Source organism: Struthio camelus, chromosome 2 (genome assembly GCF_040807025.1).
Source record: "Struthio camelus isolate bStrCam1 chromosome 2, bStrCam1.hap1, whole genome shotgun sequence".
Classification (NCBI taxonomy): Eukaryota; Metazoa; Chordata; class Aves; order Struthioniformes; family Struthionidae; genus Struthio; species Struthio camelus.
The window spans coordinates 64234308-64257917 of record NC_090943.1 but is presented as its reverse complement, the minus strand read 5'-3'; the positions used below and the strand labels follow the sequence as shown (position 1 = coordinate 64257917).

The 23610-nt window shown below is 41.6% G+C and overlaps 1 protein-coding gene across 18 annotated transcripts in view; it reads left to right on the top strand.

Moving 5' to 3' along the window:
- TNS3 (tensin 3) overlaps window positions 1-22246 on the top strand; it is a 265299-nt gene extending 243053 nt beyond the window's left edge. For all 18 annotated transcript variants that reach the window (XM_068936084.1, XM_068936082.1, XM_068936083.1 and 15 more), the window contains 10 exons: window positions 956-1599; window positions 2237-2323; window positions 5929-6060; window positions 8448-8543; window positions 10170-10247; window positions 11967-12044; window positions 16346-16514; window positions 17543-17611; window positions 17738-17764; window positions 18823-22246. In XM_068936084.1, the coding sequence (XP_068792185.1) occupies window positions 956-1599; window positions 2237-2323; window positions 5929-6060; window positions 8448-8543; window positions 10170-10247; window positions 11967-12044; window positions 16346-16514; window positions 17543-17611; window positions 17738-17764; window positions 18823-18967 (1525 nt within the window). In that variant the 3' untranslated portion in view covers window positions 18968-22246. The remainder of the gene's footprint in view (window positions 1-955; window positions 1600-2236; window positions 2324-5928; window positions 6061-8447; window positions 8544-10169; window positions 10248-11966; window positions 12045-16345; window positions 16515-17542; window positions 17612-17737; window positions 17765-18822) is intronic.
- The last annotated feature ends 1364 nt before the right edge of the window (window positions 22247-23610 follow it).

Genomic DNA, 23610 nt, shown 5'->3' with positions numbered 1-23610 from the left:
GAGCTGATTTGGTTAGAAACTTATTAGCACGTCTTGTTTGGAAGGATACTTGTTACCATGCGTTTGGGCAGGTGGAAACTGTTAATCAGTCAAAAAAAATCTGGTATCTACTGTTACGGTGTTTAATTCTGACAGTCAAAGAGAGGCTTGGAAGAGTCAGTGTTTCTGGTAGTGTGCATTGCCTTATGTTTTATTTTTCTCTCATGTACATAAATTAACCACTGGACCTGCCTCCCTTCCTTTTTTAAATAAGAATTATATCAGAAAGGGGCCTGGCCTAAGAGCTGGGTCTTTTGGACTGCGTTCTTACCGTAGTCACTTATCTATTGTGTGACGGTGCACGACTCCCTCCTTAGCCTATTACTCAGTTTATTTTCTTTCAAAAAGAACACAATGAGACTCCTCACGTAAGAAATGCTGTGGTGGTTGTCAGTATTATTCCATAAATCTCTGCCTTTGATGGCAGCCTCGGCTTAAGAAATTCTTGCACTCCCACTGCTCCTTTCCGGCCAACCCTGCAGCTCACCATGGATATAGATCTCCAGGACCACTGTCTAGGGGGCAGTGCAGCGAGCAGGATCACTGAACTGATTCATATTGAAATAACCCTCCAAAAAGGGAGGGAGGAAGAGTGCTTTTAACTTTGATCAGATGGTCTGATTTACAGTACAAACTCAGCACCAATGGCATGAGCATGGCTGGGCGGAGGGGCAGATGAGGCAGACAAGGCTAAGCTATGTTGCAGCAGTGGGTGGTCACAGTGGGGCAGGAATTTCTTCAGCCAGCCACATCACCAAATCCAGCATGTTGTCAAATGCCACCCTCAGGTATCGGCTTGAGTAAGGTAATTTACTGCCTTCAATGATAACTGCAGTATGGATTATACGCTGACATTTTAAGGAAATGATTTGGCTGTTGTTTTATTTTTGTGTTTGGTTTTTGGGTTTTTTGACAGCTCTTCTGCAACAGATCGTCCTTGGCTTGAAAACAGCCCTAAATCTTCCCCATCACTCCAACTTTCAATGGGAAACAGCAGGCCAGCAGGAAGTTACCTTGTGCCCTCCGAATTTTCAAACCCTGTGCAAGATGGTTCTCTCTTGTCTCATTTCCAAACCCCAGGACTGCAAGCGGTCGCCCTGAGCAGCCGGGAGAATTCACCAGCAGAGCAGCAGCAAGAACCTGCTGTCAGCAGCAGCGCCCGGGCCTACCTCAACTATGGTGGGGGCAACATGGGCAGCAGCTCCCCCCGAGAGGAGAAGCAAGCTACTTTCATGGCCAACACTAGCCTCTCTCCTAAAGCCATGAGCTCAACGAAGGCAAGTGCAGAGGACAATGGCTTTTTGCCGCACAGCTTTCTTGCAGCGGCCTCCGGACACAACGGTCAGAACAGCGTGGTTCAGCAGCACCATGGAGGGAACCTGCACTCTCAGCCACCTCTTCCAGAGAAAAAGAGGTCCTCTGAAGGAGACCGTTCCTTTGCTTCCGTCTCACCTTCTTCAAGTGGCTTCTCCAGCCCCCACAGTGGAAGCACAATCAGCATCCCGTTCCCAAACGTCCTCCCAGATTTCTCAAAAGTTTTAAGCACTTCCCCATTGCCAGGTAGGTTTTACATCAGAGAAGTGCTCGATATATTAGAGTTTGTGTGAGATTATGAAAAGCATTTTGGGGGATTTTAAAAATGGGGAGGGAAAGAAAAATTAAAAAAACGAAATGAAAATGGCAGAGAGGACTTGAATGTTTGCAGTCAGAGATGCCATTTCATTGGCTTTAAATGTATCCACTCTGAGGACAAAACTGCAAAGATCTTTCTGCGCTTCAGCTGCCAGGCCACAGGCAAGCAGTGTGCAATCCAACTTCTCTTAATAAAAGCTGTCTTCTTCCTGAATCTTTGCTAGACTCATGTCAATAATAGTTAACAATGTAGCTGGAGTCATCCCGTATATATCCATTGAGCCCCACTGAAAAGTTTTGTAGTTAATATAGTTCTATAAAGGCAAGAGTGTTTTTATATTTTATTAGCTTTGGCAAAATGAAACTTTAAGAGGGCTTGCAGAGTCTTAGACAGTATATGGTATTTCATTTGTTGGTTCTAAGATAGTTCAGAGCTTCTCTAGACTGTCCTTTTAACTGTGAGTTTTTAACGTAATTAACATGTGGTTGGAAACGGGAAAGAAAAGCAAAAAATGCCCTGTTTATTTAGAATATTTCTTGACTATTTTTTCCTTTTATTTCACAGAAAACGCAACTGATAAACACGTGACTGTAAAATTTGTCCAAGACACATCCAAGTTTTGGTATAAGCCAGATATTTCAAGAGAACAAGGTATACCAACTGATGTATATTCTGTGGTATTTACAAACAGAAGGGCTTGTTGGTGAATCCTCCTTAAAAATTTCTTTGATGCCTACCTGATGTCTAAAAGAAATACAAAACCTAACCTAGTGTTAGCACTACAAGGGCAAGAGCCAACCTTACTAACTTATTTTGGCCAAAGGCTGAATTTGAGGTTGTAGGGCAGTCGAGTAGTCCTAAAAATAAGTCATATTCATCAGACAAATTGTTAGCCTCGGTGAGCTAAGCACAAAATAATTTAAATCTGCCTGTGGTAGCTGCAGAAAATCTGCTTTACTAAGAAGTTGGTTTGTCTGTTGCCTCCTCACAGCAGTGGAAGTCATTTTAAGGTATGCTGAAAGAAAAAGGAGATTAGGCAAGCAGAACATGCTCTACTCCTGCAATTCTGTGTTACGCTAGGTCTTCAGCGGCTTGCCTGGCAGAGCTGTTTTGGCCTCCAGCTTTTGGAAAGGCGGGTATGCATGAAGCAATACCAAACGAGGGGGGCTGGTCTCAGAAACCTTTTGTGTACAAAATGTACTGCTCTGGCTTGAGCTCAGCCACGTGTATTTTCCTGTGTAGATAAGTTGAGAGGTGTTAAATATCAGAGTATTTCATTAGCTGGAGCTCAGCATAAAAGCATACGCATCTACCAGTCGTTCTGTAGGCTGTATTTGATTGTCAGGTGCAGGTGAGCTACGTTATTTCCGAAGGTCACAAAACAATACTCCCATGGAATAACATCTATAAGATGCACTAAACAGATATAATACATCTGTATGTAGATGTATCATCAAGTGAGACGGAGAAAGCATTTATTACGTATGTGGAAACGTGTACACACGCACTTCCTCTTTGTCCCTGCACTGACAGATAAATAAAGCATGCTGGGTGCTTTGCAAGTACAGTTGGTCTGACAGTCCTTGCGTCTGTATTGTAAGAGTCAGCTATACTGGATTGCGTTTAATGAGGTATGACAAAATTTTAAGGTGGGACTCCTAAAATGTGGTTGTTGAAAGGAAAACATCATAAAGCGTAGTTCTGCATTTCGAAGGGAACTCACCCTGTCGAGCTTGAACTAGAACCAAAATAGCCTTCAGCTATTGGCAAATGATGAATTGCTGTGTCTGTCTAGTGCATAGTTCCTCAAACTGTGAGGATGCCTCTTATAGTGAGTGTACTGGTAAATATGAGCGCAAGGGAATAGAAGGTCTTAGAAAACAGATTATTTATTCATCTTTGGATGGTGGTGTACTGGTCCTTTCACTCCAGTCCTCTTCCCCTTGTGTGCTCCCCCACCCAGAGTGGAGCGCTGAGGGTTTACATGTGCAAAGGAAGTAACCTGACTTGATGCAAGTCCAAAGAGGGGAATAGATCATAAAGGAAGATTAAACCTAGCATGCTGCTGCTTGAAAGAAAAATGTTCTTCTCGACCTTTTAATATGCCTTTTTTTACCTGACCAAGTAAAATCCCTCTTTAAAAGTGCTTTAAAATGCTGTTGCTGAGGAGGAGGAGTACTTTTTTTTTTTTCCCCCTTCACTTAATAGACTGCTCATGTGACAAATAACTCCTGCTCCCCTGCAGATTTACATATGTTATGCACCTTCTGCTGAACTGCAGGGTTTAGTATATTCTTCCTCCTCCTGTGATAGGTTACTGTACAAATAGTAGTTTTCTTCCCTCACCACCTTACAGAAGAATAGAGCAGAGCATACATGCACTTGCTCTACTTACTCAAACAGGATACTAGACAATTGTATCTGTGTTTTCCTCGTTTTCTGTTGTTACTTGTTTTTCATGAAAAAAATCACAGGTGCATATCCTTGTATACGTGTTTATGATGTAACTGTTGCTCAGGCCTTGTCAAGTGTGGCTTCGTGCCCAAAACACATAACTTCCATGTTCTATGTATACAGACAGCTAAGGACTGTAGGGTCGGATTTGGGCTTTTGCTGGGGTTTTTTTTAAAGGGTTGCAGATCATTATGAATTCTGGAAACAACTACAAGTACTTTCAGAATGTTTAAAGAGGAAAAAAAAGGGAGATAGTGAACTGTACTAAGGTTATATGATGAGTTAAAATCAACTGACGCTTCATTAGGTGGTCTGTTTGTCCTTTTTCAAAGAGAGGTTGAGATTTTGGCTGCCAGCTGGCAGAGTCGGTAGCAGACTCCTGCAAAGCCGGGGCAGTTTCCCTGTAAATGATTCCTCCTGGCGGGGGTGGGGGGCTCCAGATCAGACCACAAGCAGCGATCACAGTATACGGAGGTGAGGTATTTCAGCGCTTGGACGCTCAGAGGGCAAATGCCGCTTACGTTCCTTCCCTTGCTTTTAAAACGCATGGGAGGGCGCGAGTGCTTTGCGGGGCAGGAAGTCGGTGGTGGATGAGAAGTGCTGTGCTCCCGCTGTTGAGACTGCGGAGGAAAAGCAGACGGTGTTGTCCGTCCCAGCTGGGGATTGTAGCTTTGCTACCTGCCATGCTTCGAACTGGCAGATGAAACGCCAACAGGAACTAGCTTTCCCTCTTTGCTTAAAAACAAACCCGAGGGGGCCAGAGGGACGGGAAAGAGGGACACCTTTCCTTTGTCTGGAGGTACACGTGTGCGTGCCTGTGTGCGTGCCCCAGTGAGGTGCAGTGTTTGCCAGTCTGCCATCGTTTTGTTGAATTAGCTTTGATCTCGTCGCTCTTATCGGGGGGGTGGGGGGGAAAGAAGAGGACCAAAAACATTTAATCTTTATCTGCTACCATGTTGGCCACGTATAAGCCTTAGAAAGACTTTTGAGATCAGGTGGTGGTGGTTGTTTCTTTTAAGGGAGGGGTAATACTCTGCTGAGAACTTGAACTTAAAATTTCATGTGGGAGCTTACATCAGCAGTGTCAGCCTGAAGCTGCCTCTGGATGCCTAGAAGTTTATAAATGAATATCAGTACCCCCAAATTCTCAATCCTAAAACCTTCAGGTTTTATTTTTCCCATCTTCTACTACTGCTGCTATTTACCTAGTTCAGCACTATAACATTAATTGTTAACCATTATTTGCACAGTGTTCTGGAAATGTGAAAAAACATGGGACAAAATTGTAAGGCTTTACCCAAGAGTTCCCACTACTAATTTCCTTGGGGACCATTTGCCACCCTCACGAAGACACTGACGTGAGGCACGGACTAAAGCTGCTGGGTAAAAATCAAGCGATGATCAGTTGGTAGACTGGTGGGCAATACCAATTTGATAAATTTTGATCAACTTGCTGCGTAGCAGCAGTTTACCAGCGGTGGCCCAGTGTTATCTGCTGAAAGCACTGTTTGCAGCAATCCTGGTGGGACCTGCACATTCTTCTCAGTTAAAAATCACTAGTGGCAGATTAAAAATCACTGAGGTGGTATCATGAGGCTTTTCTTACCATGTGTCTCACTCGAGATGTTTCCATTCCGATCCCCCAAATGTATTTGGTTATAGTCTATTCTACAGCAGTGGAGACAGAGAGGGTGTTCTGCTTTTCTTTGCTATCCTGTTAATTACAGACTTGGAACTGTACTTTTCTTTGTGTACGTGGCGCTGGAAATGTGTCTCTCTCTTTTTCCCTGCATCCTTTGCAGCCATTGCCGTTCTGAAGGACAAGGAGCCTGGCTCATTCATTGTTCGAGACAGTCATTCTTTCCGGGGAGCCTACGGGCTAGCAATGAAAGTCGCTACACCGCCTCCTTCTGTGCTGCAGTTAAACAAGAAAGGTACTGTATACCTTCTGCCCACCATTTAACCAGGCACACGTGGTGGGCAGTCTTTATCACTGTGTAGTAATCTGGGGGAATCTTCGCCTCTTCCAGGAAGTGCAATTTGAATCAAGGGCTCTGTTTGGTTTCTTGCAGCAGTATCCCTGAATGCGACCAGATAAGAAGCTTGTGTTGTATTTGATAGTTTCACAGCTGGTTGTAAATATATACACATTGTGGCTCTTTATATATTGTGCCTTATCAACCTAACAGAAAGCCAATGTCATCTCAGTAATGGGTTGTCCCTAGCAGTTAGAAGTCTGTGTTTGATCCAAATACCACCGTGTAAAGTTTTCACTTGGCTGGAAGGCTGAATATTTTTGACCCTAGGGTTTTGTTTTGAGACAATTTTACCTTAGAAATAAATCCCTAAGGGAAGATGGTAATTGTTTAACAAGAAGCATGGGATAGACTTACTCTCCCAACTCCTTTGCCTCCGTATATAACTTGTGTTTGTTAGTTGTGAAAGGGAAAATGAAAAGAGCATATGGAAAGCACTAATCAGTGTATGGAAACTCAGGAGGCGGCACTGGTGTGGGGCTCTTGGCTCCATTTGTACTACTGCAAGGGCACTGGGGTGGTTTTCACTGCTACTGTTTTCCTTTGACAAAGGTTATTATGTTCCATCGGTACATGCTGCCTGGCGAGGTAAGGAACTGAGATGACAGGAAAGCATCTTAGTGCTTTGTTTATAGAAGTGTGATTTTTGTCCATGGTTCTTTTTTCCGAAGACGTCATGCTCACTCTGGGGCAAAGTTAGCAGTCTGCCTCAATTACAATAACACTTTCAAATTCTGTACCCTGAACCTGGAATGCTGAGGCAATTTCTAATAAAAAATTGCCATTTAATCCTTGTTATTGTCCGAAAGTGTCAGCAGAACCGGTGTAATGTCTTATTTGAAGTAGTTAATAGAGGTGTACTGATGATAGCATCAATGAGGAGGCAAGTGGAGAGTGGCTGTAGGTGCACTTATTAATCTTTTTTCTCACTGGAACCAGTCAAGTCCAGGAAGACATGGAAATCAAAACCTTACCAGCCTTTAAAAGCCAGTCTGTTGGTTGTGCTGCTGCTACTGGTGACAGTAAGAGAAAATGTTAGGACTGTAACATTCCTCCACCTCTTGCTCTGTGATACTGACTTCTTTAATTCCCGCTATTTTCATCCTGGAGGGCCCAAGTTTGTTTCATCTCATGCACAGTTTCTTGCTTCTCATGCATAGCCTTCTCCTTCCCACATAGGCTTACATTCATTTATTTTTAATATTGTGAGAGCGTAAGGGCAAACAGTAAGAAGTTTGAAAAGGTGAGCTTTGCAATATTTGCTTTACACAGACCTTCCTGCTGTCCAGACTAATATGTTTATCTGTATTGTCCTGAGAGTCAGCCCTTGCTGTCACGTGTCCTCCGGGCTGTGTGGCTGACAAGATCAGAGCCAAAGAGAGTGTTTGCAGGTCTTTAGTTGAGGTTTGAATGTTCAGGCAGCTTTGGCAAGAGCCCTAGTCTGTAGTTAGGGGTGAAATATTGTGAGCCAGCCTGTTGAGAAATAATGTATTTGTCTTAATTATATGCGCATGCGTGTGTATTTACAAAAATGCTAAATCTCAAGGGGATTTTTATAGGCCTCATGGACTTGGAGTCACCTCATTACGTTATCTCCTAACTTACAGTTTAAAGATTTGTCCTAGAGCCTTGAGGGATATAAACTTTCTTTAGAGGTCTAGCAAGCTACAGAAACCTGAGATTCTCATGTAATCACTTTCAAGGAGCAAAGGCTTATAATAAGACTGCAAACATTTTAAAACTTAAAAATTCACTGAGAGACTTGGCAGCATTACCTCTGTGCAGCTAGATCGTGTATTCTTTTGATCTGGGAAAGTTCTGAGCAACTTTCTGTCCTGTCACTAGAAATATGAGAATTTTGTCATACTTTTACTCCCTTGTTGTCACACCGGGTACAAGTTCTTCTAATTGGCGCCAGAATTTCTTTGGTTTCCAAATTTTTGCTCCTATCTGGAGCTGGGACCATGCTTGGACATTTTGGACACTTATGCATATCTGGATGTCAGTTAGTTCTGTTTATAAAATCTTTGCCTCCGGTTATCTGAAGTGAGCTATTTGTTTGTTTGCTTTTTTTTTTTTTTTTTTTTTTTTTTTTTTTTTACAGAATGGCCTTTTCACTACAGCTTGTAACTTTGCGGCAGACCAACCCTAATGCGTTCTTTGCCTGCTGTGTATAAAACATTTGGTGATAATGCGGAAAGCTGCCTCATAAAGACCTTCTAATTTGTGAGACTTGTCTGTTCATTGATTCTCTTCATGTGCTTTCTTTTTTTGTTTTGCCACAGTTGGAGATTTGTCAAATGAACTTGTAAGGCATTTTCTGATTGAATGCACTCACAAGGGGGTACGCTTGAAAGGATGCCCAAATGAACCATATTTTGGTAAGTACCGTGCATCACAGAGATGCAGAAAATGGAAATAGTTTGTATTTGCTAGAGCTGTTTTATAGACTTAAATGGAGAATATTTTGCTTACATCTTGAAGTAGGAACCCATTCTGAGGTTGCTGTAATAGCAGCCTTCTACATATTTACCTAAAACATCTCTGCAGAGCACTCTAGCATGGATGCACAGGAGCAAGCTTCAAGCTGCAATGCACAGCTGCAGTGGCACAGAGCTCAGCTAGATGACTGCTAGTGGCCTTATTTATTCAGGATCTTTTGCTTATTTTGCCTTGTTGCTGTACTTAGACTGTATTACCAGCAAGCTAAAATGACTCTGGAGTAGAATGTTTTTTCCACAAAGTAAAAAGTGCATTATACTGCATCAAGGTTACGTAATGTAATGCAGCAGAGGCGCATCACCTGTGAAGGGTCTTCTACCATGAAAAGAAGGTGTAGAACGGCAAATTCTGTTTCAAGTAAATGTGGATTGAATTTTGTCAGTGTTTGATATGAGAGATATTTCAGATCAGAGGTTTTAGCCCAGTCTTGCCTGCATCTTGGAGTATCTGTTTGCAGTGCGTATATACTACTGCTCACTTAGTCTGAACATCTCCTGCTCTTTGAATGTGTACAGCCTCAAAGTGCTTCACTTGGTAGGAAGGCAGTATCATGCACTTGTGATGCTGAAGCACTAGTGGTATGAATGTGTCTTTGCACTTCAGCAAGACCATTGCAGAATGGGGTCATCTTTCCATTTCAAAGCAATTTTTGATGAGCTATAAAAATGAGATTGTCTGAGCTGTGACTTTTTTCTCAAGAACTGAGCATGAGTAGAGCATTCAATACTTCCAAGTAAGTATTGAATTGAAGGATAACTTTTTGTGCAAATAGATGAATATTGTCCATTCATCTCCTCAAAACATGGTCTATCATGCTGAGCATGACTAACATTTAATTATTTTAATTGAAACTGAGTCCAGATTAGAAAAGTGGCATTGAATATCAGAGTTCAGGGCGCTAACTGAAAGAAGAATAACTTAACAGAGACAGTTGTGTATGTTAGTATCACATTAGGTGGGGGAGGTTTTCTCTAGGCCATCTTAAAACACAAAACAGAGGTACGTGTAGACTGACAAATAGGCAGTGGAGAGAAGATGACGAAGACACAGAGCTGCTAGCTCTTTCTCTGCCTACATATAGCATCAACCCCCTGTGCTCTTACCTTGTTCACAAGGTACTACTATATTTAATGTAGCACGCATTAAGTGTATCAAATGGAAATTACTAACATGCATGTGCTAGTGTTTTTGTCTTCTTTGCCCTTTCTTCATTTGAAGCAAAGTCATTTCTTTAGTTAGGGATTTAGGCAGTGTGTTAGGGAGGGAAGGGGAGCATATGGTTTTGGTTAGTCAAAGTGCAGGCAACTGGGACGGTTTGGGGGAACATGAATCCGCTAAAGTTAACCAAAAAAGATAGTTGATAAAGTGACTTGTTGGGGGGACAGGGGACGGCAGGGGCAAGAAGGAGGCTTCCTTGTAAAACATCTGAAAGCAAGCATAACTCTCGAGCATTATTTTTGCCCACCAAGTTAATCCTGCATGTCTTGTTGCTCTTCTGACTGCAGGGAGTTTGACGGCTCTGGTGTATCAGCACTCCATTACTCCCTTGGCACTGCCCTGCAAGCTGCTCATCCCGGACAGAGGTATGCCCCAGCCAAAGCTCGACTCCAAAATGCCAGTGTCAGAAGGCAGGTGAACATATCAGAAGTCAAGACTTGAATGAGAATGCACAAGGAAGGGTGCTGCATTTTTAAAGCAGCTCTTCAGTGTTGCTGCAGGCTCTTACCCCAAGCTGCAGTTGTGAGCAGACTAGTACTGTGAGGTTCCAATCATAAACATCTATGAGTCATGGAAATTAGCACAGTAATCCAGCATTTAGGGGAAAAAAAATCATTTCTCAGACATGAAGTTATGCCCATGTATGGTTAGATTTAACCACTCTTCAGGTTTGGGTGGTGAAAGGCCTTAGGGAAAGCAAGATGGATAAAGAACAGCAGGTGCCCTGAGTGAGGCTGACGGGAAACAAGCAGCAGCTTACACAAGTCCAAATATTGTTTAAGTAAATGATCGAAGAGCCTGTGTTGCATCATGGGATGGGACTGTAATTCTGATTTTGATTTTGACGACTTCATAAACCACTCTAGGACAACAGCAAAATGCAGTTATGCAGCTCTTGCCCCATGTTTCAGTTGCCTGTTTATTCTCTCACATGAAGTTAACACCAGATGTATTATTGAAATGTTAAACATTCTTGTGGTTTTCTACTGAACTCTTTAAACTTTTCTTAAAGGCCATATGTCAGTATTCAAACATAGCATTTGAATTATGCAAATGTATTAATGAAACCATTTTAGCACAAAAACATGCTGTAGTAGATGTGACCAGAGATCTCTTTATATGGCAAACCAATGTGGTGGGTGTGTTTGTTCCCCTTATCCTCCTCACCTAAAATGGAAAGTTCCTTCTGTTCTGGCAGAGGTGCAGGACTGAAACATTTGCCTTTTCCTGAACTAACATATTGTAGCGAAATGAATTGATTTTTTTTGGAATCTTGATATGGTCAGGCATTTTAAAAATATGTTCTCGTGGTTAATGATTCTGGACACAGGTCACAGAGCATTTAAAGCGTATGGATAACTAAGCGTATGAATAGTGTCACACTTAGTATTATTGCCTCTCTCTTGCTCATTTGCACGTATTCAGAGAAAGCGTATGTCATATCAAGTACAGCCCTAAGTGAGATATTTTTACTAGCTTTTATATAACAGAAATAATACACAGATGTACAGTTGTTTCACTCATTTTAGCAGATTTGGAGGCAAACATTCCACTGCTGTCTTTACAGTTCAGACTTTTCAGTTTTTTGCATATGCATGAAGAAAGAAGAAGTCGATTGTCAGTTTCTCAGTCTAAATAGAATTAATTGATTCCATGGCAAAAACTTACTCTCTATGCTTAACTTAGTGTAAATTATACAAATTGAATTAGATAATTAAATTTGTACTTGTTTAAAGACTTCGAGGTTACAAAATGGATGACAGAATATAGTTATCAATATTATTTTAACATAGTATTGTGTGTCCTTTCAGCAGTACATAGTTATATCTTTGATTGTCTGGAGGTAAAGGGTTAAGCATCCCTCCTGTAGCACTGGGGGGGGGGGGGGGGGGAGGGAAATGATGCAGCACAAAAACCACATGGCATGAGTGGTTACTGCTGAAGATAGAAGATTGTTTAATGTTTCTGGCCAAGCTTGTCCTGTGCATGAGATCACAATTACAAGAGCTAGACTTAAACTTGACCACATGCATTGATTTGTCTATTGAAGTGCAATCAAAATGGATGGTGTTTTCTATTTGCAGATCCCTTGGAGGAGATAGCAGAAACTTCTCCACAGACCGCTGCAAATTCAGCAGCGGAGCTTCTCAAACAGGGTGCAGGTTGGTTAACTTTCCTTGCATTTGGCTGTCACAAAGTTATATATTTTACAGGCTGGGAAAGCATGAAGCTCAGATTGGGCTGAAAAATGATTAAAGGGGGCAGTTCAAATTTAGAGTGCTGTGCAGAAGAGTAAAGAGCACTATGAGGATAAGTACAAAGTTCCTTCTGTTTTCTGCATGTTCTGCAACCCTGTGTTTGCTTTCCAGTTGTGCCTCCTGTGACAATGTGAGGTCTACATAGGCTGTTTCCAGCACACCAATTTGTACACAGTGGCATTACTTTCATAAGCGACAAACTTACAAGGAGGTATTTTCAATCTGTGGTCTGCAGAACTACATGGACTATGTCTAAGAGGTCTGCAAAAGGCCATTAAGGAAAGTGCTGAGTAGGGTTAAATTCTCAGCATAGCGGTCAACATTGCCACAGGAAAATGCTTACCAGCCTCTAACTTAGCAAAAAATAATGAAAACCGTTGCCCTGTGTTTCACTTGATGCTGCATGTTAGGAAATGAAATTTTCACTGTCTTTTCCACTGCATGCTGTTTTATGAGTCCTCGAGCGTATTGCAGCACCCACCTCCCATTCTGGCAAATGAAGTTGTCTTGCCATGAGCTTATTGCTACAGCAGGAAGAGCCTTGGCCAGGTTACTTCCAAATAGTGTAGATGTAGCCACTATGTTATTCCTACGTTACAGCCCACCCAGGGGTTCCTGTCCCAGTCGTTCCATGATTCCCGGCCTTCAGGCTACTCTGAGTTTCACCTCAGGATCTGTGTGTCCACTTGATTGCCACTCTCTCTTGAGCTTAACATAGCACTGAAGCTCTAAGCAAAAGCTTTGCGGCCTACGTGGTGCCTTGTTGCCCTGATCCCTTGTAGGGCACTTCTGAGGGGGGTGGTTGCCAATCCAAGCAGCTCTAAAGTGAGGGAGAGTCGTTCCTGGCTTGTGCAGCGATCTGTTTTGACTTAAAAATTCGCAGTACCACTTCAAATGCTGTAATCGAGCAGGAATGTGTGGCTGAGGCAACGGCTAGCCTTGGTGAGGCTGTGCTAGAAGTAAGCACGTGTTGGCATTTCGGTCCGCCAGTGCCGGCGGTGGTTGTTGCAGCCAATAGGGCAAGAGCCAAGGAGGAGGAAATCAAGAGGAAAAGTTCTATAAACAAACTCAGCAGAGCAGGCATGTGTTGTCTTCTGAGAAATGCTGGTTTCTCCTTCTTCAGGCAAGGCTTGTCAAAGAAAAATAATTCTTTGACTTCGTTTGGGGCAGCAGTCAGATCATTCCATATGGGGGCTGTCACATCAAGGATCGTTTGGGGAATTGAGTAACAGTAAAGCTTTTTCGCTTTTGTTTTTAAACAAGGGTTTGGAACCTGAATAGAGAAGTTAGCTAGGAAACGTTTTCAGAGCGTTTTGCCCTGACACATCATTTCCCACCGCTTGTGCGTGTTTCAAACATCTCTCTCCAGTTGCACAGACTTTGCAAATGTGGTGTTCGACACTGCAGCTCAGATCCTGAACGTGTAAACTTTCTTTTCCAAGTATCGGAGCTTGTGTGAGGAACTGCAGTTTAGTCAAAGCGGATACCCTTTTTCCCTGCCACCCAACCTTACGTTACCCCAAGCTTTTACCACTTGACAAGTGAAAAAACGAAGGTGTGCATATCTAGAATAAACATTTTTATAGCTGTCTGAAAAACCTAATGAGCATTTCCAGTCGTTACCTAAATACAGACGCTAACTGACAAATCTTTTGCTTCCCAGAGAGTGACAACTGAAGAGTAGGAACTGCACAGATAAGTGGCTCTTCCCTAGAACAGACCTTGTTTAATTAACCTGCTTGTTTGGCAGCAAAATTTCGCGCTCCAAATAAATCCCAGTTCTCCGTATCTATTTCCACTGTAATACACTACTGCAGTCAGGGGACTAACCGTTCTAAACACAGCTACGTTCCCAAGCTAAAAGCAGCGTGGGATCCTGAAGATGGCTGCATTGTGTAGCTGTCATTGGCGGTACCGATGTGACTTACAAAACAGCAGTTATGGAAGATGGGGACAGCCATGTTACAGGAAAGATGCTATTTCATAGACTTCTTCCTTTTGTTCTTGCCTTGAGCAGAGTTTCTGTGGGATTACTGCCATTCAGTTCCCCATGTCAGCTGCCTAGTTTAGCATGTACGTATTCTTAAATGAGAAAATTTTCAGCCTTTCCCAAAACCTTCCCTTTCCTGTAATCTCCTTTTGAAGCTGGCATAATTTTTTTGCCTTCCAGCACTTCTAAGGCTCAGTTATTTTTTGTTCAACAGAAGGTAAAATTATAGACTGTATTTAGTGACTGCTTTTGAACAGCCGCATTGGAGGACAATCTAGAAGAAGAGATTAGCTATTTTGTTTAGGAACAAAACCTAAACATGGTCTGTTGACAACAGTGCAATGCCTGGCACGAAGGGAAGGGAATCCCTTCATAAGAGCCTCAGAAGTGGTTAGGAATGTGGCAGTGAAACAAGGCAAGCTTCCTGTGGTGGGAAAAATTCACAGGATAATGAAGAGCTTTAGATCTGTATCAAACAAATACAGTAATGATGTGAGAAGAGGAAAGTTTATACTTCAGAATGTTATTTACAATTTTGGACAGACATGCCAGAAAGCCGTCTAGTGAGGAAGGTCTCACTGAACTTGCCGTTCAGCTTCTTAAATCCCTCTCCGTATGAATTGCACTATAAGTAATTCAAGCAGAGGTTATTGACACTGGAACACCAATGCACAAACGTGTGGGAATTTTTTTTCGCTTAAAAATGAAATCCTTTTCTCGCTGACAGCCTCGAGAGCTTGAAGTTATTGGCTGGAAGCAAGCATAGAATTTGCCTGATAGTCATGCTGGACTCAAACTGCTCGTGCAGTCTACAGCTGTACAGCTGCTTGGTTGTTTTGAAAGTGGCATGGTCTAGCTGTTTTTTTTTTTTTTTACGTAGATGATAATAGCAAGACGCTTTCCCCAAATTACAGAATAGCCATAGGAAAGGAGAGGCTATTAGTTTTAATTTAATCTTTGCTTTCATGGTAAGGTTGGTGAGCCAGGCTGAAGTATTAGCAAGTCAAGTATTAATATGCTAATTTGTACATATCAGCTGCCAGAGTTGTAAATTCTGTCCTGGACACCTACACAAATGTTTTTACCAAAACACAAAGTCTGTTGGTAGCTGTATTTAGCCATGGGTGTGTTTAATCATGCTTGCTTGGGTTGTAGAATAAGACTAAGAAGGCTTTTCAGTTTCAGAAGTGTTCTTTATCTGCTTGTAAATTTGACTTTGTATTACAGGCCCAAAGTATTTAAGCATATGAATGTTTCTATTAAATAATCTCCTGAGCAGTGTCCTAGTGCTTGCTGGGGATTTGATGTCTGCCACCAGGTATTAGGTTAACTGCTTCAGAGCCTTAGAAGCCAATGAACCACTCCGTAGAGATACATCAGAAGTTTCTAATATCTCTAGGCCTTGAAATTCAGAGATGATAACCTGAATTTTCCTCTAGATCTGGGCCTAGATACGAACACAAATCAGGATGATTTCTTTCCCAACCTGCTGCCATTGTGGATATCACATTGGGAGAGGAATAGGGCTCTTAAAATCAAAGCATGCTCAGCTAAAAGATAGACATAATAGAGAAGTAATTGATTTTCCTCTCTGTGGAAGTTTTGCTTGCTCAAAAATTACTCAGTGTACAAAGCACTATGGAAATAACGAGAAGTGAACTTTGCAGCAGTCCTCGCTTCTTTGTGGGGAGAAAATGTTCTTGTTGCCTTGCCAAAAAAGTGAATAGTTTCCTTTGAATGTAGTTTAAACATCATTTGAAAGTGTGAACATCTGTGAACTGGTGCTGCAAAAATGTGTATTTTCTTATTAGCTGCTGTTGAACTTACAGGCAAAAATACCTCTATTCTTCCCCATCAGGATTGCATTTGCTGTAGTAATAGCTATAAGTGGCCCCTCTCTCTGCTGCTATCTGGTATTTATTTGAATTTCAGGAGCATCTGTGAGTCATAGGTAACATATAGTCACTGGCTTAAATGTAAAGGCATTAAACCAGAGGGGGACAGTAAAAGGCCTTTACCCTCTGAAATTGTCATCTTAAGCTATGAAACAACAGTGGGAGCAGGCGAAGCACAAATAAACAGAAAATGTTGTTGTCAGCCTTCCCTATCACTTTATGTAGGTGGAAAATGCACTTCTTGTTTGGTTTCGCTCAGAAGAGTCCTGTTTGATTGTGTTTGGGTAGTAACCTCAAGGTCTCTCCCGTCTTTCTTACAGCGTGCAATGTCTGGTATCTGAATTCGGTGGAGATGGAGTCCCTCACGGGCTACCAGGCAGTGCAGAAAGCCTTGAGCCTGACACTGATGCAAGATCCTTCACCCATCTCAACCGTGGTCCATTTCAAGGTGTCCGCGCAAGGAATCACACTGACAGATAATCAGAGAAAGTAAGCAAAGGAGGCATGGGAGGAGAATATCTGGCCTTGTCCCAGGCAAACGTCACTTGCTGTTGAGTTGTTTTTCCTGCAGTTATATTTTGCAGTCTCTATCTCAGATGATATCTAATAGGATTGTCCAAAGAGTGGTAGTGTCTGGTTGCCCTTCCAGGTTGCAGACCATCTGCAGTGCTGGAGGATGAATATTTTAAGCTATGGACATTTCTTCCACATGGCAGTTTCTGTCTCTGGAAAGTCACTTTGCCATAGCATTTTTTCATTATTGTTATTTCTTAGAAAAAGAGAAAGTAGTTCCAGTATCTTTGCCAACATTTGGTATTTAGCCTATTCACTGAAATAATATATCTTCACTGTAGCCTTTATCAACATCACAGAACACAGTTGGCCTAAGCAGACACTGTGTACCTCCAGTATTTGAGATACTGCTATGGATAGCCCAGTACCTGTAAGCCACTATGATAAAACATTAATTTATACTTCGTAGTGAATACTATTAGGGCTACTACAAACTCTTTGCAAACTGGGCATTACAAAGGACGGATGACAGGAACTCACTGCAGGTAAAAGCCAGACTTCCGAATTCCAGGGAACCTGCAAGCATTTGTAGCAGGTCAAGGACAAATTTTAAATCACAATTTCCGGGAGTGCTTACATTCAGAAACTTAATCTAATTCAATTTTTCACAAGTTCCAACAAGTTTCATTTCCCACTGGCATTGTAGCTAAGTGGTCAGTTTTTAGAAAGATGCATTTGATGCTTCTACTAGGTCTGTTCCTTAGCTTGAGAGTTAGTTTTCCTAACTAACTGTCCAAAAACTTGATGTTACCATTTTAAATAGTGATTCGTTTGGTTTGAGCAAATCATATAGTTTTCAAAGAGTCACTCGGAGATAGCAAAAAGAATATGTAGTCATTATTAAATTTAGAAATCTGTTGTCTTTATTTTTCTGATCCACTTAGTGTTAAAATTTTAAGCATCTTTAAGTTTACCTGAAACTTTTATTATTTTCTCCCATCCAGGCTCTTTTTTCGGCGACATTATCCTGTCAACACTGTTATTTTCTGTGCTTTGGATCCACAGGACAGAAAGTAAGGAAGACAGACACTATTTCTGATATGTTCTTCATATTGTTGAGCTACCAAAAACTAACATATGTGTTCTTTTTATTTCTTCATTCTTTTTTTTTTTTAATCTGCTTTCGTGTGGACCACAAGATGGATGAAAGATGGCCTTTCAGCAAAGTGAGTTGACACCTGTCCCGGTCATTTTAACTGAATGTTTTAAGAGTTTCATTAACACGATCAGCTTATTAGTCTTCTAAATTATGAGCTTCTTTCTTTGTCAGAGAGGTAAAAGAGAAAGTAGTCATTCAGAGGTAAAAGTCTCTCTGCCTGCTGTAATTACACTTGATTTACTTCATCTGTACCTCTGCAAGTCAGGACCTAATTACATGGTAGTGGGATATCTGGAACCAGAGTTAGTGTGGTTTATTTGGACTGCAGGTCTGTGATTTAGCTAAAGTTTCAGAAATGAAAACAGAACTATTTGCCACTCAGTTTTATGCTCTACTTATCAGGTAGTGCTAGCAGAAGCTTTAAATAGGTTTACTCTTCTCACTTGAACTAATAGCTTAAAAAAAACAAAACAAAACACACATTCGGCACACACAGGAGAAAACCCTTAGTGATACTAGTGTTTAGCATAATTTATAATTACAGTGGATTCCAAGTGTTTTCTGTTGAAGACCAACATCATAGTTCCCCTCTTACCGAAAGAAAAAGCGTAAATGGAGAAAGGTACTCTCCGTTTCCTCAGGCTTGTGCCGATCTCTGAAAAGGAACAGAAGTAGATCTCAACTACTTCGTCCGTTGAGATGTATTGCCTTCAAAATCTCTTTTTGTGAGCACCTTAGCCCTCCGTTCTTCCCCCCGCCCCAACATCTCCAAGACAGGAGATTGAACCTTACTGAATCAGATTAAGTATTTCCTCAGGTCAGTAGCGTGTCTCTGACAGTGAGCAGTACAGGATGCTTGTAGAAAGAACGAACAAACAAGACAGTATTATCCTTGCCTGAATCGTGGCCATCGTCAGCCTTTCAGAGCATTCCTGAGCTGAATGTTGCATTTGGACTGCTGTGTTTGGTAGCCACAGAGGACCTTCTCCTCCACAAGAGGCAAAGCCCGATTTGAACTCCTTTGAGCTTTGTGCTTGTGGTTGCCTTGATATCCTTCCTGGTTTATGAAAGGAGGCAATGTGTGGGTCTCTATTTTCTAATATGCTGTGATTTTTGCCCTTGCAGAGTATTTGGGTTTGTTGCCAGGAAGCAAGGCAGCGCCACAGACAATGTGTGCCACCTTTTTGCAGAGCACGATCCGGAGCAACCTGCCAGTGCCATTGTGAACTTTGTATCAAAGGTCATGATTGGATCCCAGAAGAAGATCTGATGCCTTTCCAGCCTTGACTCAGAGCTCTTCACTGACTTGAAGGAAAGCAGTGTGAGAGGGAGAAAGACTATTCAGCAGCAAAGCCTGAACCTCGCCATTCCCAAGAAGGAAAGCAGAGGACAGTCTGTCTGCATTAAGTTTGAAAGAGTACAGTCTTTTCTTTGAAGATGCCTCTGACTTATCGAAGCATTGTCTGTTTCTTTTTATATCAAAGGACAAAGCAAAAGAAGTTGGGTGCCACCTAAACCCACGTAGCCCATACCTGAATGAAGCATAAATGAAAAACTTTTCCCCTGAAGGGTTTCTAATCAATTTTCACATGCTGTTTTTCATCATTTATTGGAACAGAAATATTCACCCACTCACTAGGCTATGCTACTCTTTTGTGCAGAAAACGTTTCTTAGAACCACCACAAAGACACTTGCCATAATTGCATCAATGGTAGCTATAAGCCTTGCAAGCATATGCTCTTAAGAGAAAGGTGGTCTGAGGAGGACTATTTGCTCTTCCCTTCATCTTTATGTGATCAGTGGTGGGAATTGAATGGAGAAGGGGAAGATGTATGTGAAGAGAAGGTTTGTGCAAGTTGATTTCTGTTAAGAAAGGAACAGCAGCGTGGAATATTCAGGGAGATTTCTCTGTATTTAGTGTAAAGAAGGCTGGGCAGTTTTAGCTTGAATAATTTTAAATAGGGGAGAGGTGGCAGACCAAAAATGGTTGTGTGGAAATGTATTCCGTAATTTGTTTTTGTATTATTATTTTTTATACAAAGTACTAAGCAGGGAAGATACTGTATTTTAATAATTGCAGGATAAAAATGAGGGAAAAGCAAAGAGGAAAATTTTATAATTTATATATTTTTGCCTGTGCCAGATTATTTATAGTAGATCTCAGATCTTGGTATATCATACGGATATTCCTATACTAGGCCGCTGTTGAGCTTTGCCTTTTTAGCGCTATTTTGCATAAGTAAAAGCGTGTTGTACGTGCCTTGCTCTAGAGAGTAGAGTTTCATATTTTTACTTTTGTCTTACCGTGCTGAGCTACTTCCCATCTACTGTCTCTTTGCAATAACGCTTCGGCTGTAACGTTTGTTCCCCTGTCTAATAACTACGTACGTAAGTGGGTTCTTTTTGGCCCCCTTTTTTATTGGAGTTTTGGGGATTTTTGGCTTTTTTCATCTGTAGGGACTGTTTTCATGTTTTATAGTTGTGTTTTAATAATTTCTTGAGTCAGGAAATCCAAAAGGGAATGGAATTTATTTCGTTACTCTATCCCATTTCTTGAGATCGTTTGTTTCATGATTTATACAGCTGTCACACCTGTACGAATCTCTCTCTCTTTATAAGCACATCTGTATTTTAAATGCATAACTGTTAGCTTTACAGCAATTATATATTACAGAAAATGTATAAGATAGGTTACAGTGGAAACCTTTATGAAGAAGGACAGCCATCTGAGGTCTACTGTTATAAATCCCTTGCACTCCCAAGAGAGCAGTACTAGACCCCATATCAGAACAGAAGGTAATAAAACAACCGCAGTGTGACAGTGCGGAGACGTTTCATTGCCTCGATTTCTCTGATGTGTGGGTGTCAGCATTACAGTAATAACCTGAGCAATAAGATGACATGCTGAATTCTGCATGCTAGACGCATGAGGCATTGGATTAACTAGTGGTTGTTAGATTTGGACTGGAAGACTTCCTTCAATCTCTTCTACTAAATAATAATTAAAAAGGATGGCAAACTCTAATTGGGCTATACAATAAAAAAGTTCTACCCATCTAAACTGTATTTGTCTGTATAGATGATGATCTGGTTTTTATTATCAGCTCCCTTCCTTCATTTCCTAAAGTGTTAGAATCATGGAAACCTTATTCAGTGACCATGGCCAAAAATGTTACCAAATGATTTGTATAGTGATGAATTTTGTGTAAATAACTTTATACTTTTTAATGGGAAAGGGAGGAGGGGAGAGAGAGAGAGAGAGAGAAGAAAGATTTGAAGTATAATGTCTGCGGACAAGGAAGCGGCACAGTAGTAAAAATGGGCATTGGATGTACATAGAAGGGTTAAGCAATCCAAAGCATCGTAGCTACCGTTGAAGCAACAAAGGCAAGTGCCTCTGATTTGTACCAAATACTTGTATTCTTCCGATACAGAGGTGTATTACTTTAACAGTGTTTATATACCATCCAAAAGAGAATGCAGTTCTTATTATTAGCAAGTCTGATTCTTTTGAAACATCCTAACAGTCCTTCATAGGACTTATATATTTTTTAAATAGTGTTTTGATGCACCAGAAACCCAGTTGCCTGATCTAGTTGGCCGGTTGGAGCCCAGTGAATTTCTTCAGCTGACATCACAACTAGATTCAAGTTGGGTTTATCTGGGATAAAAATCATATGTAATAAATATGACAGGTTAAAAGGATTCAAATGAGGAGGAAGTTCTGATTATATCTTTTTCCACTTGTATAGATGATACTTGAGTGTCTGTTGTTAAACAGCAAGTGTTGCCCTTTGGGCTGAAACTAGTGTCATTTTTTCCTTGTCATTTCCACTTGGGGCCTTATTTTGTATTCCTTGTGTGTTGTCCAGGCCTGCCGAATTCAGGAACACAAGGAATTCAAGGCTAACACTCCTGTTTCCTGGGTGTTTAGCCCTCTTTGATAAGTGGGAAAGACAAAGTTGCCCTGTTTCAAAGGGACCTTTTCTATTATTGCATTCCTTTGGATGGTATATTGCCATGCGCTTTTTGCTCTTTAATGAATTGAAAAATGCACAAAGCAAAATAGTTCAGTAAGTACCGTTGTGTAGTGTGTGTAGAAAGGCATTCACAGAACTTATGTTCATGGCAAATACATGACTAAATAGTTAATACAGCACTTTCTTTTGAAGGTTTTTGGTAGATGTGTATATGCAGTCTCATACGTAATGCCAGCAAGTTGACACATATTTAGCCAAGCGCCTATTAACCTGCTTGTGAAATGTACTGCTATAATCTTACAGTGTTAAACTACAAAAATGCTAAAAGCCATGTCTTTTAATTAAATGGTTCCCATGTATCCCACAGTATCATTAAAATTTTAATGTTTCCTTCTTGGATTTACCTATTAGTGAAAATTTTTGCCTTTTTCTTTAAACTGTAAAGAAGCAACAAAGGATCTCCAGTATGTAAATGAATGTTCTATAAATTCTTTGTATAGTCATTTTCTCTGCTCTTCAGATATCGCCTCTATTCAGATTATAATAAAATTATGAATGTGAAATCTCACCACAGAGCGTTACAGGGCAGTCTGTTCTGCGAGAAGGGCGTCATGCATTCAAAACCAGTTAGTGAGGGTGATCTGTTTGGTGAAGCAAAAATAGGTTGGGTGCAGGGTTCTGGCTTTTGGGGTTTTTTGAAAAGTTTCTTTCAAGGACTTGGCTACGCACGTGTTTTTGTCTACTTGAGCTGTCCACATTTAGTTAAAGCATGCGATTTTCGTAGTTCATTTGCAGTTAGAGTGGCATAAAAGTGCCTTTTGCCTGGCTTGCCTAGTTCAGTATGAGAAGGAAGAATACGCGATGTCACCTTCAGAGAAGATACTTGCACCAATTTCAGCGTGCCTCCACAGTGACGACATTGGAAAAACTTCCAGGAGAGCGCGAGGGGGCTGAGAAATCTAACCCCTGACTGCAGTAGCTCTCGGGATAGAAAATCTGTGCGTCAGCCCCCTGTTAAAGGCTGAATTATATACGTGCTTTGCGGGGATTATTTCTGAGGCTGATAAACTCTGGTATGCCGGGCTAATGCCTTTTCTCTGAGGCGTAGGCTGGCTGAAATTCCTCGTTCCGTGCGGCTGAGTGTCCGTCATCACTGCAGATCATTGTGGGCTCTGTGCATAGGCGTAGCAGGTTGGAGAAATAGTCAAAAAACGTATTCATCTTCATCAGAACTGCTTACAATGCAACATAGATGGCAAGGGCCTACCAGTAACGTGGGTCTGCTGAGCCGGAGTCCAGTCTCCTCAGCTGACAGAAAATAACAACTCTCTCCTCATCCTTCAACGCGGTTACTTTTGGGGGGGAGGGGGGGGGGGAGCACATTGCGCTGCTGTTTCTGACGCCTTTTGGAAGGCTGCTCCAGGATCTCTGTCCTCCGGCAGATAAAAGTCGTCTTTCAGTATTCAGCCGAAATGTATTCACAGCGAGTTCATATTCAGTTGTTCTTACGCCAGCGTTGTCTGTTAGCGTAAATAACTGTTCCTTCTCCTTGGGGTATTTATAGCAAGAGATCAGACCCCCCCTAGTATCCCTCAGTCTTCCTTTGGCAAGGCTACACAAGCCAGCACTCAGCCTTTACGTTTTGGTCTTCGAAAGGGTGCAGAGGCCTGTTCCTTTTTTAGTCTCTGTATCAAACAGTTAAATAATTTATTTGGGAGACCCTGAAGTGAACGGTCAGATTCTTTAAAAGGGGTGCAAGCAGCTCTTCTGTGATTTTGAAAATATTTATGCTAGAAAACACCAGAAAAAAAAAAAAAACTTGGCCCACCAGATAGGCAGAGTGCAGCCCTCCTCTGCTACCGCTGTTGACACCTCGTGCGAGGGCTACAATAGCAGGAGCGACCCCGGCAGCGTGTGCAGAGGAAGTGATGA